The following is a 17802-nucleotide window of genomic DNA, read 5'->3' on the forward strand; positions in this document are numbered from 1 at the left end:
GGCGTTACAACTTTGAAAGTCGTAACGAAAATTATTTCGATACAAGTTTGTCAATTCGCACGATTGCCCGTTCTTCGTCGCTCCCTCTCTGCATTCGCAACTAACTTGGAGAAGTGTATACATTTTATAGACGAAAATCCGCGTGCTCGCAGACGAGCTTTTCCAACTAGATATTAATGGTAACGCCGGATGCTCGGAATAACGAAGACACAAAGTGCAGTATTCAGCGCTGACAGTTACTCGATTATACGACGCATACCGTGTTAGCGTATCATCGATCACTTCATCGACAGCAGCATCTGGAATATGCGATACATTTGACGTGAAATAAATAGCTTGATAAATGCGTGTAGCCATATTATTTTTACAGTGACGACGTCAATATTTTCGTCGGGATCGCAAACATTTCCACGGGGCTTTGACTTTATGCCTGATACTCAGATGTATATAATAATCGCATCGAGCATTATTAAGTTCAAGAAATGGGCTCGGCAGGTTATCGAACATGTAATTGGTTTACGGTAAATTACACGACGACAGTATTAATATTGGTACATATTACCGACTATTAACGCCGAATGGAACGGTGTAATTACGCGGACCTCGTATGCAGTCGCTGCCTGAGCAGACGCTGGCTTGTATCACTGCGCCGTATGTGAGCCGGTAGTAAACGGAGCGCCACACGTCAGACATCCGATACAGGGTGTCGCGTCGGATTATCACATCCGATTTCACGACGGGCGGGATAATCGCGTTTCCTCGCGACATTTATTAAACTTGCAAATACTATCTCCTGAAATCTACATAGCTAATTGTGCATCACTTTCTGCGGATATTTGTATTTTATATAAAATGTCTTCTAATTTACATTACTTAAGATATTATTTTTAACAAATAAAGATAACTTTAATCTTCCATGTACAATGCCTACGTTACGAATCTTTTTTGGTATATGCAAAATTTCACTCTCTTTCAATTTTTATTAAATAAACATTTTAGTTATAAAAAACCTATTTGATTTTTTAAAGCCTCTCTAACATCTTTGGAATTTAACTCTAAAGAGTGATATCTTATTCTTAAAAATTGACAATGGAGTCACTCCTTTTCAACACTGGCTCAATTGCCACTGGAAAATTTTTGTCACTCTTTAGAATTATATTCCATTTCAAAGATTTTAGAAAGAGAGATTTTACAAGAATAAAAAAAAACTTGAGTTGGACAAAAAAAAAGCTCAGATTGCAGACGGAGAGAGCACAAAATGTAATTACAAACGGAGGGTCAATAATGCTAATCTCTTTCTTGATTATACTGCATACACGTGCATAATATTTAATTACATTATCTTCTGTTTACAGGTGCCATTTTTGAGCAAGGTACCGACGAAGTACAGAACGCCTTCAAGTTCGCAATGATGAGCCACAACCAGAATATTACAACTCGCAAGTTTGAACTGCAAGCTTTTGTGGATGTAATTAATACCGCGGATGCCTACAAGCTATCCCGCCTCAGTGAGTACGAATATATTTCTTCTGTACGAAATTGTTATTCATCTCGCGTATCATGCTGCGTGCAGCATATTCTTCTTCGGGAATTGTAAATATTCACACGTCGACGGCATATCCGGGAGAAGAAAAACTAAATCATAGACATTCGCAGAGGCCGTTAAATATTTCATAGACATCCTCAAATGTCGATCGCGCGTTCCCTCGCACGCCCGCTAGTCGATTCGAAATCGAGTGAATCGAATTCCATCGCGAATATTCCTCCGGATTGTACCGACAATTTTTCATGACTACATTTAAAGTGTCTGAAATGTCCGTAGGAACATAGCGTGGAATTTCGTTTCTGTCTCCCGAGGGGTGGAAATCGATTTCGCGTTTTGTTCGCGATATCTGTACGGTGTCAGGCACGGTGACTTATCAACAATACTGAGGCGCGTACGTGCCGGAAGCGCGACATCTCCGCGCCATTGAATACACCGCAGCGGTCCGTGTCGGATATGAAATAAGTAACGTTTCGTTTCTATAGCGTCGCAGATACTAATCTCGCTACCTGGGAAGCGAAACGCTTCCATTTCCTATAGCGCTACGAGGCGCACGTGCGGACGATAGAGAACGCGGTTGTTGCACTTGCACATGCTTGTTTCTAAGAAAACGTACAGCAGACAAAGGTCGGTCGATTAACACCGATACAGTTCCTTGATTGCAGGAGTAACTCACGACCATAGAAATACTACTTCTTTCTCGCAATCCTTGTTAAAAATGCGAGAAAGTTTCCGAGATAAAGCGACTACTCGTGAGATCTCTTTCGATAATTCCGATAGAAATTTTGCGGAATCTGATTTAGTCCGGATTTGTCGATTATCGAATTACAATTTCGTGATTAAACTCCGTTCAATCATGCGATTAAGTTAGTGGAATTGTCTCATTGTTATGTTACTACGTGATTCGACATTCGCTTGCTTTCAATGCTGCCATCCAGCACTCAATGGTATGAGAAGTTCCGGAATTATCCGAAGAGCCATTACATGTCACTTATCCTGATTTACACCGGAGCATAGCAGGCGTGAATTTTCACGATAACAGTTATCATGTCTGTAATGAAGATATAACGTACATTTTTCTTGACAGTAACAGGTTGCAGGATATTTAATCTCTTCATCTTTTTACTTGATATCCTATTACTATCTAATTGTTTACATCAACTAAAAAATAATTATTACAATAAACAAAACATAATAATTTATACATAATTTTGATAAAAGTGAAAAGTGATTAAATCTTTTTTTTTTATACTTTTTTTTATCGATTTAGCATATTTTGTTTTGTTTAGAATTGATGTTTGTATCATCAACAATTCTTTCCCTTCGGAATTCATTAGTGGTTTCTCGCTTTGTCACTTGTCACATATATTCGAAATTTGAAAGAGCTGATCAACCAGCTTACCCATGAATCGTTTGACGGCTTTTAACCAAGGAACAGTCCAATCGAGCTACATCAGTCTCCGGCTTTGAAGTCGATCGAAATCGTTCTAAACCGTAAATGGATAGAAGAACAAAGGATACTCGGGTGCCAAAGATATCGGTGTCTCCTATCATCAACGAAATCGCAGTTATTGCACTATACTGCAAAGAGATTTTACTATCGTAAGATGATCCGTTCAAATTTCGTCCAGAATTCGAACTATTTATTCAAACTATTTATTCTCTGATTAAGATTAAACAGATAAATTATAATATAATTTAGTAATAATAACGGTGTTTGTTAATTAGTCGTTTTAGACCAGTTATACATTATGACTTATTCAATTTTTATGAGCAGAGACTACAGAAAATATCGTCGATATCAAGTTATTAAATTTGTGTTTAAAATAATAATTCAAATAGAATTAATTTGTATAAATTCTTTATGTTTATGATTCATGTTTATGATGGCTTACAATATGAAATGTTGGTAGCCGTCGTAATTCTATAATTAATATATTGTATAATTCTATAATTAACCCAAGAATTCGTGAATAGAATTCACAGACAAGTTGGTTCATCGTGGATTCGCGGTTCGTCGTAGCAATGCGAATATTTGGACCAAGTCCAAGGGGCAGGGAGGCCGTGTTACGGTACTTAGCAAAGCTCCGTTAATTGTATTAACGTTGGTCGGTTCACCCGGATGAAGATCCTGTTATAATCCCACAGCTTTCTGCCCGGCAAATCTATTGCCACGTTGCGCTCCGCTTAATGTTTTGGTCCACTAAAGCAATATAAGCTGTTGGTAAAATAATGAAGAAAGAGTTTAGTTTTAGCATTTTTCTCAGATCTAATAATATTGTCGGTATTAACAGAGAGAGAGAGAGAGAGAGAGTCATATCTCTGCGGTTAATAATAAAATTCGCTTAATAATAAAATCTCAAAAATTTAATATGTTAATAAGTACATTAATTACGTAAATAGTGAAATCTCAAAAATTTAAATACGTTAATTACGTAATAATATCTACAAAATAATGATATAATAATTAGGTTGCAGAAATTTAGGATTAATATATTGGAAATTTCTCCGATAGAATCCATGTGCATGCACCGCGACCAAAGAGATTTTACATTTCATACATTTGGTATTTCACTAGATGAATCGGTGGTTATTAATTATCCACTATGTGTGGAATGAGTTGCTGAATAGCAAATGTCATTGCAGAATAGAAGAAGATGAAAGGAGCTCTTTCGCGATGAGAAAAAGAGAAACAATTTATCATGTAGTATCATCGTAAAAGACCTCTTATTTTTTGCCTTTTTCATAACATTTATTCAATTTTAAACAGATACGACGAAGGAGTATAGCTTTGCCTAGGAAATAACAGACAAACGGTAAAAATCATTATGGAACTGGACTGTCTCCTTTTACCACGCGCAGGCACGTGTATTTTCATTTCAATACACTTCATTCATATTCGTCAGGCATTACGTATGAAGTCCGATAAAATAGAAAGGCGTCGAATAAAAGCAGGCACCATCAGAAAGACGGAATATTCCTGTTCCATATAAAATCGCTTTTTATCCGTCAATACAAACACAAGCACGAGGACATTAATGATTTCTTATTGTACGTAACGGGAACAGTACGAATATCAAACAACCGAGACGAATGCGCGGGTCAGATTTAAAAATGTGAAGGAAGAATATCATTAAATAAATCTACTCCTCTCTCTTAATATTTTCAATAACCTTCTTTTTGACGTTAGCGCGCAGAAGTCGGCTTCTGACAGGTTCTCGGAAGGGTCGCTATCGAGGGAACCGAAAATTATTGCGGGCGTAGGGACGACGGCGACGAAACGCGGGTGGAGAAGTTTTTTCCGTTGAGAAATCACATGGTAGAACCGAGAATCCTGAGGGAGAGAATTTTCGCGGTGGTGTGGTACGCTCGTCTTAGCGGAACGTAATAGCCATCTATCAACTTTCGGTGCATATCGTATAATATCCTGCAAGATCCTTTGGCCTGCGGGGGCGGGAGGATAGAAAGAGAGAGAGAGAGAGAGAGAAAAGGGAATAACCTTCCCGCCACCCCCGTCCTCATCCTTTCGCCATGGCCAGAGAGGGATGAACGTATACCGGGCGCCAGCGAGCCAACCAGCCAGCCAGGGCCGGCATAAATCTGCCGAGGGCTCCCGAGGGTATTTCCCGCCTTTTTTCCCTGTACCCTTCCGCGCACCTCGTTCGCCTTCGCCTCCTATTCCACGCTTTCGCGCCCTTCTTCTCGCATCCTGAACCAGACGCGAGATGAATCCCAGGGTTCTATTCCCGCGTGGTTTATTTCGAGGCAAACATCGGTCCGTCGTCGACAACGTAGGCGAAAGTCGACGACGATTACAAATTTACAGTCTACATTTACGGCCAACAGCGGTGCTACGTTGATTTATGTCATATTGATTTATGCGATGATAGAATAATAATTGTCAAGTGTCAACCCGCCTACATTGAATTAGATTTTATCTTGTGATAACCGGTCATGTTTTAAAATTAGTATCCCAACCATAATGATTAAATTCGATACACAGCACATCTCTCAGAATTCAATTTTGTATTACAAGATCTGTTGTTGTTATGAGGTAGGTGTAGAACATACATTTATTTTAGTATTTGCTGTTTAATATCGCCTAAAATGTACAGGATGTGGAATAATAATCGGACATGTATTGTGAGATAGTAATCTCGATGAATCGATGTATAACATATCGAACTATCATTACATTGAATTCGTAGTGATTACGTTAAACATGCAAACCTATGTTATGTAAGCTTATAATTTTGTTTGGATAAACGTTAATCAGACATGTCTGATTAAATTCTATGGATCCGTAAAACAAATCATTGAACTACATTCTTAAATCTAATTACATTTATATCCTGTTGTCACTTTAAACGTATTCTGTGGATCTTAATATTGAAAAGGCGTAAGGGAAAGTGGAGAAACTGCAAACACCTAAGAGGAAAATTAAAGCCGACAATTATTTATCAATTAACAGAAGTCTTTATTTAAAAGCTCCAGTTATTTGACTTTAAACTGCAATAATTATCAGTCATATATTATCAGTAAACTAAATTCCAAATAAAGTAAAACATAATTCCAAATAAAAAATAAAACCCATGTCGTTCGAAATTACTTGTCGTGCGAGGCAATTCCAAATTGATTTCGTTTTTTTAAAATGTAATTTAAAAATATAATTTATATTAAGAAGAGAGATATAAATTTCGATTAGCGCAGTTTAAAGCCAATATCCTTTGAATAAAGGTTTCTATAATTGATCAATGATCGGGTCTATTTAACTTTTCCCTCAGGTATTTGCAATTCCTCTCATTCTCCCCTATATCAAAATTATCAGAAAATGTAATGATAGTTACATATATATTTACATTAAACAGTGTGCGTTCTATGATCACGTATTATAGTACACTAAACGTATATCAGACTATTATTCGATGCGAGAAATGGAAGATTATCACTACTCTAATATACTGCAATAGTATCATTCGCGTTTACCTTCGTGTGCAAAATTTTCCCATTCTCCACTACAATTAAAAAAAATATATTACGATTTTCGTAATAATATTCTGTATATTTGTCTTGTCTCTTTTGGGCGTGACTCGAAAATATTCGATCTTTTTATTGTATAAATCAAACACGGATAAACTCCCGCGATTATATACCCGCATAGCAAATCCAAATGCAAACATTGGCTTGCGCGGACATGAGTGACAAGGACGAAAGATAACGATGGTTACAATGTTTACACGTACGCCAACGCAAACACAAGTCATGTGTTATCGTTCTAATTAAAATGTAATTTAAGTAATTACCACGAACGATATTTACGTTATCTATTAAATGGGAAACGAAACTACGTTTAATGAATTTTGCGTATGACTTCACAAATATTCTTTTATTTTTATAAAACTGCGTTAAAAAATTTTTAGATAAATAACATGATAATTATACGTACAATATACAATTTATAAATTTTATATAAATTCACAATTATACTATTTTACCTCAGACAGAAGAATAGATACGAATCGAAACGATTAAAACAAAACCGTAAAGACCATTATTATTATTATTATAAAATTTGTATAAGTAATAAAGATTTGTTAATCGCACTGAGGATGACTTCTTGAAAGATCAAAACGTTCGTTTGCGTTACAAAGAATTTTAATTGTTATACTTTATATTCCTAATGTTTATTATATTGTTTTAAAATCGATCTTTGTTGTGTTTATTGATTTAGCATGACCACCCATCTTGGCTTACTAGCCCCTTTCCCTCTCATTACTAGTTTTGACTTAATTCAATTAATTTTTAAATTTGTATTATTAAAATATATTATAGATATTCTATCGTAATAAAAATAAGTTTACATTGCTATAAGTATAATTAGCTCTCTCTTTTTTTGATATTAACACAATTTTAATTATCTCTATATAAAAAATTATCTAGTTAAAAAGCTTTATTTTAAAATTTAATATTCCTGTTAATTTTATTATAAATAATTAAGACCGATCTAATCTCATAATTTTTATTTGTATTAAAAATTTCGAATTTAAAAGATACTTTTGAATTTGAAACTAACGTAAAATAAAATTCTTTTTAAAATTATATTAAGACAGGCGTTAAAGGGATATGAAAATATTTTCATATGTTTGTATTCCATCGCAGAAAAATAAAAAGGAGGGAGTGTAAAAATGGCCAAAATTGGCCCTGAATGGACACCTTTAAAACCTAAGCAGTTGTCATTTTGGAAGTCCGTACATTCATAAAAAAATGCTTATTTATCATGAAAAGCTTGGAAAACCTTCCAAAAATAATAAAATAGATCGTTTAAACGCTCTGCAAAGAAATTCATTTTGTTTCTAATAAACGATGGATTTCAAAATTAATGACTTGAATATTTCGCTTATTTATAATGATACAAAAAAATGTTTCAAACGAAAGTGTAACGGTTTTAAAGGGGACGTATTTTGATTATGTTGTTTTTTTTTCTAGGTGGAGGCGTCAAAAAGATATAAAGGTCACCTCCACTTTTTAAAATGAAATTATATGATTTTTTTACACACTATGATTCCTCTTATTATTCTGCATGTAAAAGTATTAAGGTAGTGATATAAAAAAACCAATAGTTTACGAGATATTTTACACTTTATTCTGGTACATATTGACATAAAATGTTAAATAACTGAACTATTAACTTTATGATAACCATACCTTAATATTTTTATGAACAGAATAATGAGATGAATCAGGTGGTGGAAAGAAAATCGTTGATAGAAAATACATTCAGGGCCAATTTTGGCCATTTTTACACTCCCCCCTTTAATTACACTTTTGTCATCATAATGTTCTCCGCTATTCAAGGTAAACAAAAAACTTACCAACCATTCTAAGAAATGAGATCCATAATATTATATAGAGCTGACTAAAGAGCGAAGATATTCTGTTTAAAAACTTCGAGGTAAACTTTGAGGTATCTTAATCGTTGAACGTGGGATTCTCAACTTTAAGAATTCCTAGCCGATGTCGTCAATCGCGTCGCTCAAGAAGAAAACATTCTTCCGTGCTGTATGATATCGTTTCCGTTGAGTTTTACGGGATATCAGGTGTGATGCTGTGTTCAATTCCCGTGCGGTTTATCCGAAAGTATGCATTACTTTCGCAAATACGATGAGAAGCTGTCTTGTCGGCGAAGAGTGTATCTTTATTATAAAATGCGAACAGGATGCCGCGAAAGTTTCAAGACGGCGGAAAACTTTCTTTCCTCGACGCTCCCGTAGTTACGGTAAACTTTATGTACGTAATCTTTAAACCTTGCTATATGGATTCCATAATTAACAACTTGAATCAAATATCATTAACTCAGTTGCACTCTATATACACATTGCACACACACACGTACACAATTTCTTTTAGTCTACATTCTGCAAACATTGCTGTATTTATGTATGTACTACTCTTTACAAATATTTAAAAGTTTTCACACAATGAATACTTATTTCTATAAAATAAATAGAAAAATATTTATACGTTTTAATCAATGTTGAATATAAGTATTTATTGACAATTTTAAGCGTCATGAAAAACTTATTTTATGGAAAATTTTATTCAATAATACATGAATTGAATGTAAATATCTATAAAGAGGGGCCAAAATATTTTAATTTAACATATGTGAAAATATCATATGCATATTCAAGTAACGAAATTTTATGTTTGCATACATCCAAATTTATCTTCAAATCTCGCAAAAACCCTCATCTTTCTTCATACTTTATTTCGCGTCTACTTTCACGGATCTCTTTATCGTTTTACTTATTTAATGAATATATTACACATATACCTGCAACTGAAATGTTTCATTCTCCGCAACTTAGTCTGGCGACAACGACAGATGAGGGGATTCTCCGGTTCTCAAGTAACCAGATGAGTGGTAATGGTAATGTCTCTCAGAGGAGTCTCCTGTTCATGCAGAAGAATATTTTTCACGCAGTATCGCCGGGAAACCGTTCGCCATAAAAGCGGTCTAAACTGCTGAGTTACCCGAGGATACTGCAGGAATAGAAGACGCGTGAAAAGAGCTCTGTGTCATGGAAAAATATCATGCTGCGAGAAATGAAAAATACATCGGTTTCATCACCCAATAATAAAATGTAAAAAAAATGAGAACTCACGCTACAGATTTCCAATTATCATCTATTAACATTTTCACGGTGCTTATGAGTTCTGTACAATACACGCTAGTTCCGCATTGTGCAATTAACAGAATACAGCTGCCATTAAGAATATGAATTATAATCAGTTGAATTAATAAATGATAGTCAAATTTAAAAAGAAACTTTTTGTAAGTAAGATATCAAAGGAGCAATCCAATCTCTTGAGTTAAATAATATTTTTTTATTTTTAACTTCTTTGTACACCTGAAAATGTAAATCAATTTATTTCTGTGTTTAATTTCAAAATAAACAACGTTCATATTAACAAATGCACTTAATAAAATAATTAACTAAATTTCAAAATAAACAACGTTCATATTAACAAATGCACTTAATAAAATAATTAACTAAATTTGATATATTAAATAATGCATTTTCTTAAGTTAAATTGTTTACTTCACGCCTGACTTCTAAATGTCCGTTTTTTGTTATTATTATTTTTATGTTAAGAACAATACACTTTATTGTTCTAGTTAAATTAACGACACACTGAATAGAAACAATGACGATCTATAGAAACGATTAAAAATAATTCAAATTGGGTATAATTTGATATTACAAATTTAACAGTATAGAAGGTTACAGTAAAGTACCTATGTAAATTACATCGAACTGGCCCCGTTAGCTTTCGAGATGTACGGAAAGTGTTTGAACCACATTATTACTTGGTGACGATGATATCACGAAAACTCCGTAAACTCGCGGAGAAACGCTATTTGTTCCCACGAGGGAGCAGACAAGGTTCTGGGTAGCTGAGAACGCGTCATTTCCGATTGTCATTTCTCACGGAAAGGGACGTGGTGTGGCTTGACTGTCCAGGTTAAGGGCCCATTCAAAGTTATCCGCGCAGACACGCAATATGCAAACGTATATTATTCTGTAGTTTGAGAATCCGCCCGACGCGGGTCCAATTTTAGCTGAAATTGACTCGGGCATAGTTTTGCACTCGTATATCACATCTGTCGTACGGCACTTAGAGATTTATCTTATCTAATTTCTTATACAGTTATCGAAGTTCATCAGGTGCAAGATTAAAAATTAAGATGTCTTTAATATTCGAATATACATTTGCAAGTCTAGAAAGTATTTCAGAATACGTAAAGCATATTCCAACACAAATTACACAAATTTCAATAATTTATGTGATTATAGTAATTAGTAATAACTATTGAATACTTATTTGAATATTTAATTAATAGATATTACTTGGTGCAACGATAAATGTAGGGGAGAGTAGGGATATTTCGAACACGGGATAAACGCAAATGACTATTGCAATATATTAAAATAGTACCTATCATTTCTCGCATCCAATGATTCGATGATTGTATGCTTGTTGCCGTACTAATACGTGACCATTGAACGCTGCCGTTAAAGTAAATGTATCATTATCTACGTGTTTTCGGTGATTTCGATGTAGGGATGAATGAGGGAATTGCAAATACCTAGAAAAGTTAAATAAGGTCGATAATTATTTATTAATTATAAAAGCCTCTATTTTCAAACGGTTTTAGCTTTAAACTATAATAATTAACCATTATATAATCAATTACATATTGTGTATTATTAATTATTATAATAATTATTAATAAACTATAATTTCTAACAAAACTGATTCAGCAGCATTATTCCACGTTCGGCAAATAAGCCGAATGATAAAGTTTTTATTTTTTGTTTAAAATTATAGTTTTTATTGATAATACATGAATATTAATTATATTCGAACTGAAGTGTATTTTGACTTAAGATTATTTATCTTATCTAATTTCTTGTATAAGAATAGTTATATAAAGACTTCTATATCTTATTATAATTGATAAATTAATTGTCGGCTTTATTTAATTTTTCCCTTAGATGTTCGCAGTTTCTTCGTTCTTCCTACACTAGAAATGTAAATCGAGAGAAAAATAAAGCTTCATGGTTGTGAAAGTGTTATAAAGAAGCGGAACGTGTTATATTTATCAACACAACATAAAAATTATATAAACGGAAATGTTAACATAACCTAACTGCACGAATATCTCTATTGTATAGATATATATAAATATTTATACTTACATTTCGTAAACGTCAGATCTATGAAATTGATAGGTCTGTTTTATATTTCTGCACTAAAGTGCACTAGAATTCTCTTTTTCGTTTTCACTAAATATCAAAGCTATCTCTTTAAGTTCCAAAAGTGTATATATTCAGCAAAAGAAGACAAACCTAAAGATATAACAATAATGACTCATCATCGAAATAATAAGATAAACACAATTCGTTTTTCATATGATAGCGTGATTGTATTAATCGGGTTTTAGAAAATATAATAATTGCATTTCAATTAGTTAAATACGTGACTCGTAGAAAGTGAATACAGCGAACTTTGTTTTACTATTGTGTACTGACTTGATTTCATTAGTGAACAATGTACGCATTTCAGTAGAAATCCTGTCTGGACGATGTAGTTCGCATCCCAATGTTCAAGTCACAACGAAGGATACGAACGTCAGGTCATTACGCTTTCGATTTAAAACTTTCGAATTAGATTGTGAGAGTCGCCGCGAGTCTTTGCTGTATCCCCCGGCCATTTAAAACTTTCGGCAAACCATCTCGCGACCGACGTCGTATTCTCACCGCAGACTCTCGTTCCTTGCAGCTGCCTTCGAGGAATTATTTCCGAACGTTTGTTCTTATTATTGCTCCGCGTCGCGTCGAGATCGCTTTCGATTCATTCACAAACCTGTTAGCTGCGTGTTGAACAACGATCAGCTTCTATGTACCCCGAAATATTTGGAACGCTTCATTGTGCACCCATTGGTTTCTTGTCCCAAAACGAAATAATATTTGACATGTTGATTGACAATTGATAACTCAACACTTGCCAATTTACGGTATAATGCGTGCGATTAATTACACGTTTGAAAATGAATTTAATTCAGTAGGGATGCTTAATTAATTGATGATTCAACTCTATAGCTTGTAAAATAATTAATTTCCACAGATAGTCGCAGCGGTAGAATAAACTATTGTTAATTCTGCAATATGTGGAACACTAACAAAAGCATCGCGATAATATTGCTCAATAAATTCAGTCAATTTCTGTTTATGTTTGTGGATTTTAACGCGCTCTGTTTACATAAGAATATTATATCTGATATTAATACTTTAATTACTTGTAACAATATATGGTGATTGATATCAGACTCATGTAAAATGTTATTGAGAAAAGCAGTATGAAAATAATATAATGTAACGCATTAAAATAGGACAACATAATAACGGAATGATTAAAAATGGACCAGTCGCGTTTAACACAACAGCAAATACCATCTTAATACTTTCGGTGAAGCTTACGAAAGGAAAAAGGAGGCGGCAGGAGGAACGTGCGAGTAATGACACTCCCGAGGTTCCAACACCATCAAAAGTCACGCGAGGTGCAAGAAACGACCGGTGGAAACGAGAGAACCGTTCCCTAAGTAATAAGAAATCGATAAGAACTGCAGATTAGGTGCAGAAGCGAAGAAAAATCGGCCGGGAAGTATCTTATCGGAGGCTGGTGGATAATCCCTCAGCCCGGCGGCGCCGCGCCGCGACGCCTCGCTACCGTAAACGTCGATGATTAAATGAAGGTAATCGACGTGGCGAAACGAATAATTAAGTTCTCCGAAGTAATTGAAAGGCGCGTTACGGTATTTCTTGCTCAGCCGACGTAAACTTTATGAATTAATGGTAGATTAATATTTTTTTGTGAAAGTTAAAAAAATTTTACATAACGAAGTAGACTAATCCTATATATGTATAGAGAAGTACATAATATGAATAAAATTAAAAATACAAAAGTATAGTCTCTTACGATAAAATTTTTTAATTATCGGATTTGTATAAATGTTTCTAAAATGCGTCGTAGATACCATACTTAAAATTGAAAATGATAAAATTGAGATGTTCGAATTAGGAAGACGGTTGTGCACAAAAATCAGCAAGAATTTTACTATCTTCGATAGTATATCTTTATCTTCAATGAATAATTGTTTGTCGAACGTTCCGCGAAAGAACACGAAATTATTGATCCTGAAAACTCATTCAAGCTTTTTCGCGAACAAATAATCAGAAGAAGTCGAAGTTCAATTTAAATATAGACTCGCAGGCAGCTAACTAACAACGATTAGAGAAGCAATGAAGCAGCATTTTACATCCACAATCTTTGGCATCCAAAGCACATTCCTCCTTTCTTCGTTCTACTCTTTCCGCCCTCCATTCTCGCTTTCTTTCTCATCCAACAAACTTTCTTAATTTGTGCGCAGTTTTTTACGCTAGCTAATTAATATTGATGATTGAAAAGTGCCTCCGCCGGGTAATCAATTTTCATCGGTATTAATAATCACCAGATCCAAAAGTGGTCGCTCGTCTTTGAGGAGCAAAGCTCACGCGATTCTGATTAAAGCGAAGTTCAGGAATCGAACGCGTTGACGTAAAAGGGTCGATCGTCGGTCTATGAAGAGAAATGATTTTTATCGACATTTATTCCGCCAAGCGATGAGCTTTTCAATTTCATCAAGGAAAAAAGTTTTTACGAAAATCTCTCTCTCTCTCTCTCTCCTCGTCTGAAGCGTTTCCCACCGAAAGCTCTTCTCTTCGGGAGTCTCTTTACCGAGAACTTCGTGCTGAATGGTATGAAAATGCTTGTCAGTTGTCGGAAAAGTGCGTCGTGATAGGAGGTGATTTCATTCGAGAGTAGACGCACATGTAAGTGCCAGGTGTGCGTATTACCTTCATGCTCGATAATATATTGAATTTGGTCGCAACTAACATAAAACGATTTTCATTCTAAAAATTGTGTCTTTTTCGCGAAATACTCGCTAAAAGATAGGATGGAAAAAGACATGTATAATTTACGATATTAATGTACAGAAAAACATGTTTTAAGACTTAAAAAGGTTGTTTGATGTTCGCCGATGTTCTTGTGAATCCTTTTCACGATATTAGTATGCGCGAAACAGTCCAGTCAAGAAAAAAGAAGCCATGCAAACAAGATAAATCGGACAAAATAAATCAAACGGAGTGAATTATACTCCGTACTTTGCTCGCCTGCCGACTTCAACGAGTTAAACGTTTGGAGCAACAAAGAAAGCAGACATAATAACTCTGGTTGACGCAGCACAATACTGTTTCCTCCTCGAGAATATAACCGTGCTGTAATATCATATCTTCGAATTTTCTCGGATGAACAGACGTAAATCGTACGTATATTCCACAAAATAACCAAATATGAAGCAAAATTTAGGAAAGGGAAAATATATTGTAATTATAAGCAACATATATGTTGGTTCGTACAATATAAAAATGTCAGAAATATTTTTTTATTTCGTATACATACAAACATTGAATCGCATTTCTATTTTTCTTATAGCGAATAATTTCATAGAACTTTTGTGTGTTACGCTAAATATAATATTCTTTAAAGTATTATATTATATGAGGTTCAGACTCGTGAAAGTCACTATTCAAAGCTATTTCCGATCATTCAGGGTTTATCGATCGAAGATCGAGGAAAAGTAGCACGTTCCACGACTAATCACCGATAATCCAACATATTGCCATCTCACTGGCCAATTTATGATTATAACGCGGTGCGAAAGTTAACGAGAGCGACGAGGGTCGGCTTCACCGTCTGCGACGTTACAAGCTCGTTTGTTAAACTTAAAATTGATCCTCTCTTCGATGGAAGGAGTACCGTGGTACATTAATTACGGCGAGATGGCTACGGCAACAGGAAGGGGAATCGGTAGGAACTCTTGTCGCTAGAATTAGAAGGCGTTTCGCACAAAGCGCGGCTTCTCCTGACGAGAGACTCGAATTTCACTTACTGCTCTTTTGTCAGAACTCTTCGACGTACTTGAGGATAGTTTATTAGAGCATACAACGAAGTCGACATTATTAAAAGCGACTATGAAGAGTATATACATATATCAAATTATATAAATTATATGACTATTAGAATAATGGCTCTAATAATACTATACAACAATAATGATACTATACTACAATTCTAATGAATATTTTAATAGATCATTGAATATTATATATTTTAACATTTAATAGATTACAAACACGCGTGCAAATATATACTATTTTATTATTAGTTATTCCATTATGTTTTCGTGAAAGGACAGTTCGTGCAAGAATAACAATTCGACAATATGGTGGATTAGCCACGAGTGCCATTGGCGTCAAAGGAGGACGTGCAGACGTCGCGAAAAGGCAGAATACATCCTACAATAGACGGGATTTTGCAATTGTACTCTCCCAGTCTCTATCCTTATTTGAATTCTATGCAATCGTAGGTACTTACGAGTGCGGATATACCTAACGAGCACCGTCGACCAAGCCGAGGCGCATTCCGACTATAAGGAAAGTTCAAGCTCATCCTTAACTCAGCGCAAGCTCGTATAACTTCTATCCGTCGCTCGTCCCCTCGTATAACTTCTGTCCAGAGTTCGTTCCATGGATAAATAGGTATGGGTACATTTGCATCTCCTTCTCGAATACCGTCTATATTATATTCTAGCGGTCCTCATTTTCTACACTTGCTCTCGTTGTGAATACCGCGGCTATATTGCACGTACATTTTTATGCCGAGCTTGACGGTTGCTCCGTAAGTTTCGTCACATCCAGTTAGTCTCGGGTTTAGTTAAAAAATAAACAAATCTTGTTACGGCAGAGTCGTCATGAAAAATTGCTCGCCCGCTAGAGCCTCGTCTCTTCGCTTGACTAATGGATGTAATTTTGGAAAACTCAATGTGGGAATAATAATCCTCGTTTATAGTTCAATCTCATTTGATATCTAATTTTGCCTTCCGATTTTGCGTGCTCGTGATAATTAATATGATTGCACATGATATTATTGTATGCTACGCTTGTCAGATTGAATTCAACGTGTCAGTAAATTTATGTAACTCAACACATTTCGCCTTTCTCGATTTTACACATATTTAGGGCACCGTATTTCACGAATTAATTGAGAAAAAATAACTTTAGATAATTATTAAAATAAAATAATAAATGAGTTTTCGTTTTTGGATATGACGTTTTTATCAAAAAGCAATCATTTATAGTAATTATGTCGCGTTAAATGTTCCGGTGATATGCGCGTTTAAACTGCAACTCATTTATTCACTTTATTTCGTTTCAGCAATTTTTTATTCATATTATGTTATCACTTTTTTTCTATTATTATAATTTTTAATATTTTCACAACTGCTATCAATTGCACTATCTACATATATATTATCGGTTAATTAATAAACCAAATCTTTATAAACGATACGTTTCATGTTAACTAACTTGATCGATAAAATATTCAATATATTTTGCAACGTACGGTTACGCGCTTTACCACAACTTTCATTGATTTTCCGTATTAATTAATTGTAACGTGTATTATTTATTTGGTCTCTATTATCAGCTATCTTCTTTGCATTATTATATCTATGCCATTATTATATTCACTTTATTAACGTCACGTATTATTTTATTCAAAGGTAAAGATTTTTAATAATTAATAGTTAAGTTTTATCAATTTATTTTCAAATCGTTAATTCTCTGTTATCAAAGTTATTAATTCTCTGTTTAAATGTATTGTAAAGATATTGAAGTAATTTATATTGAGATAAAATACTTAAACCTTTTTATAAATATATGCACATATCTATGCTTATTAATTTATATCTTTAACAAATTATAAAGCACACATGTAATAAAAAACATACACATATCTATTATTTTACCAGTTTCATCATCGATTCAAAATATAACAGTTTTTTAATTTTATTTGTATAAATATATAAATAATTTTGTTTATATATATGTGTATATATACATTTATATGTATACAGGGTGTTAGTTACGTATGTTCCCAAACTCAACAGAGCGATTCTTTGGTTTATTTCAAGTAAAAAAGTCCATATAAACATATGTCCTAAACGGCTTAGTTTCCGAAAGAAAAAAATTTAAACCTGTAATAATAATCTGTTTATTTGAAAGAAATACAACTTGAACTAGTCAAAA

At 34.2% G+C, this 17802-nt stretch overlaps 1 protein-coding gene across 7 annotated transcripts in view; it reads left to right on the plus strand.

Annotated features, from left to right (window-relative positions):
• The window catches only part of GluRIB (Glutamate receptor IB), a 239239-nt gene that overhangs the window by 126075 nt on the left and 95362 nt on the right, over positions 1-17802 (plus strand). For all 7 annotated transcript variants that reach the window (XM_018505401.1, XM_018505403.1, XM_018505396.1 and 4 more), the window contains one exon: positions 1356-1508. In XM_018505401.1, coding sequence (XP_018360903.1) covers positions 1409-1508 — 100 coding nt within the window. In that variant the 5' untranslated portion in view covers positions 1356-1408. The remainder of the gene's footprint in view (positions 1-1355; positions 1509-17802) is intronic.

Source organism: Trachymyrmex cornetzi, unplaced genomic scaffold (assembly GCF_001594075.2).
Source record: "Trachymyrmex cornetzi isolate Tcor2-1 unplaced genomic scaffold, Tcor1.1 scaffold205, whole genome shotgun sequence".
NCBI classification, from domain to species: Eukaryota; Metazoa; Arthropoda; class Insecta; order Hymenoptera; family Formicidae; genus Trachymyrmex; species Trachymyrmex cornetzi.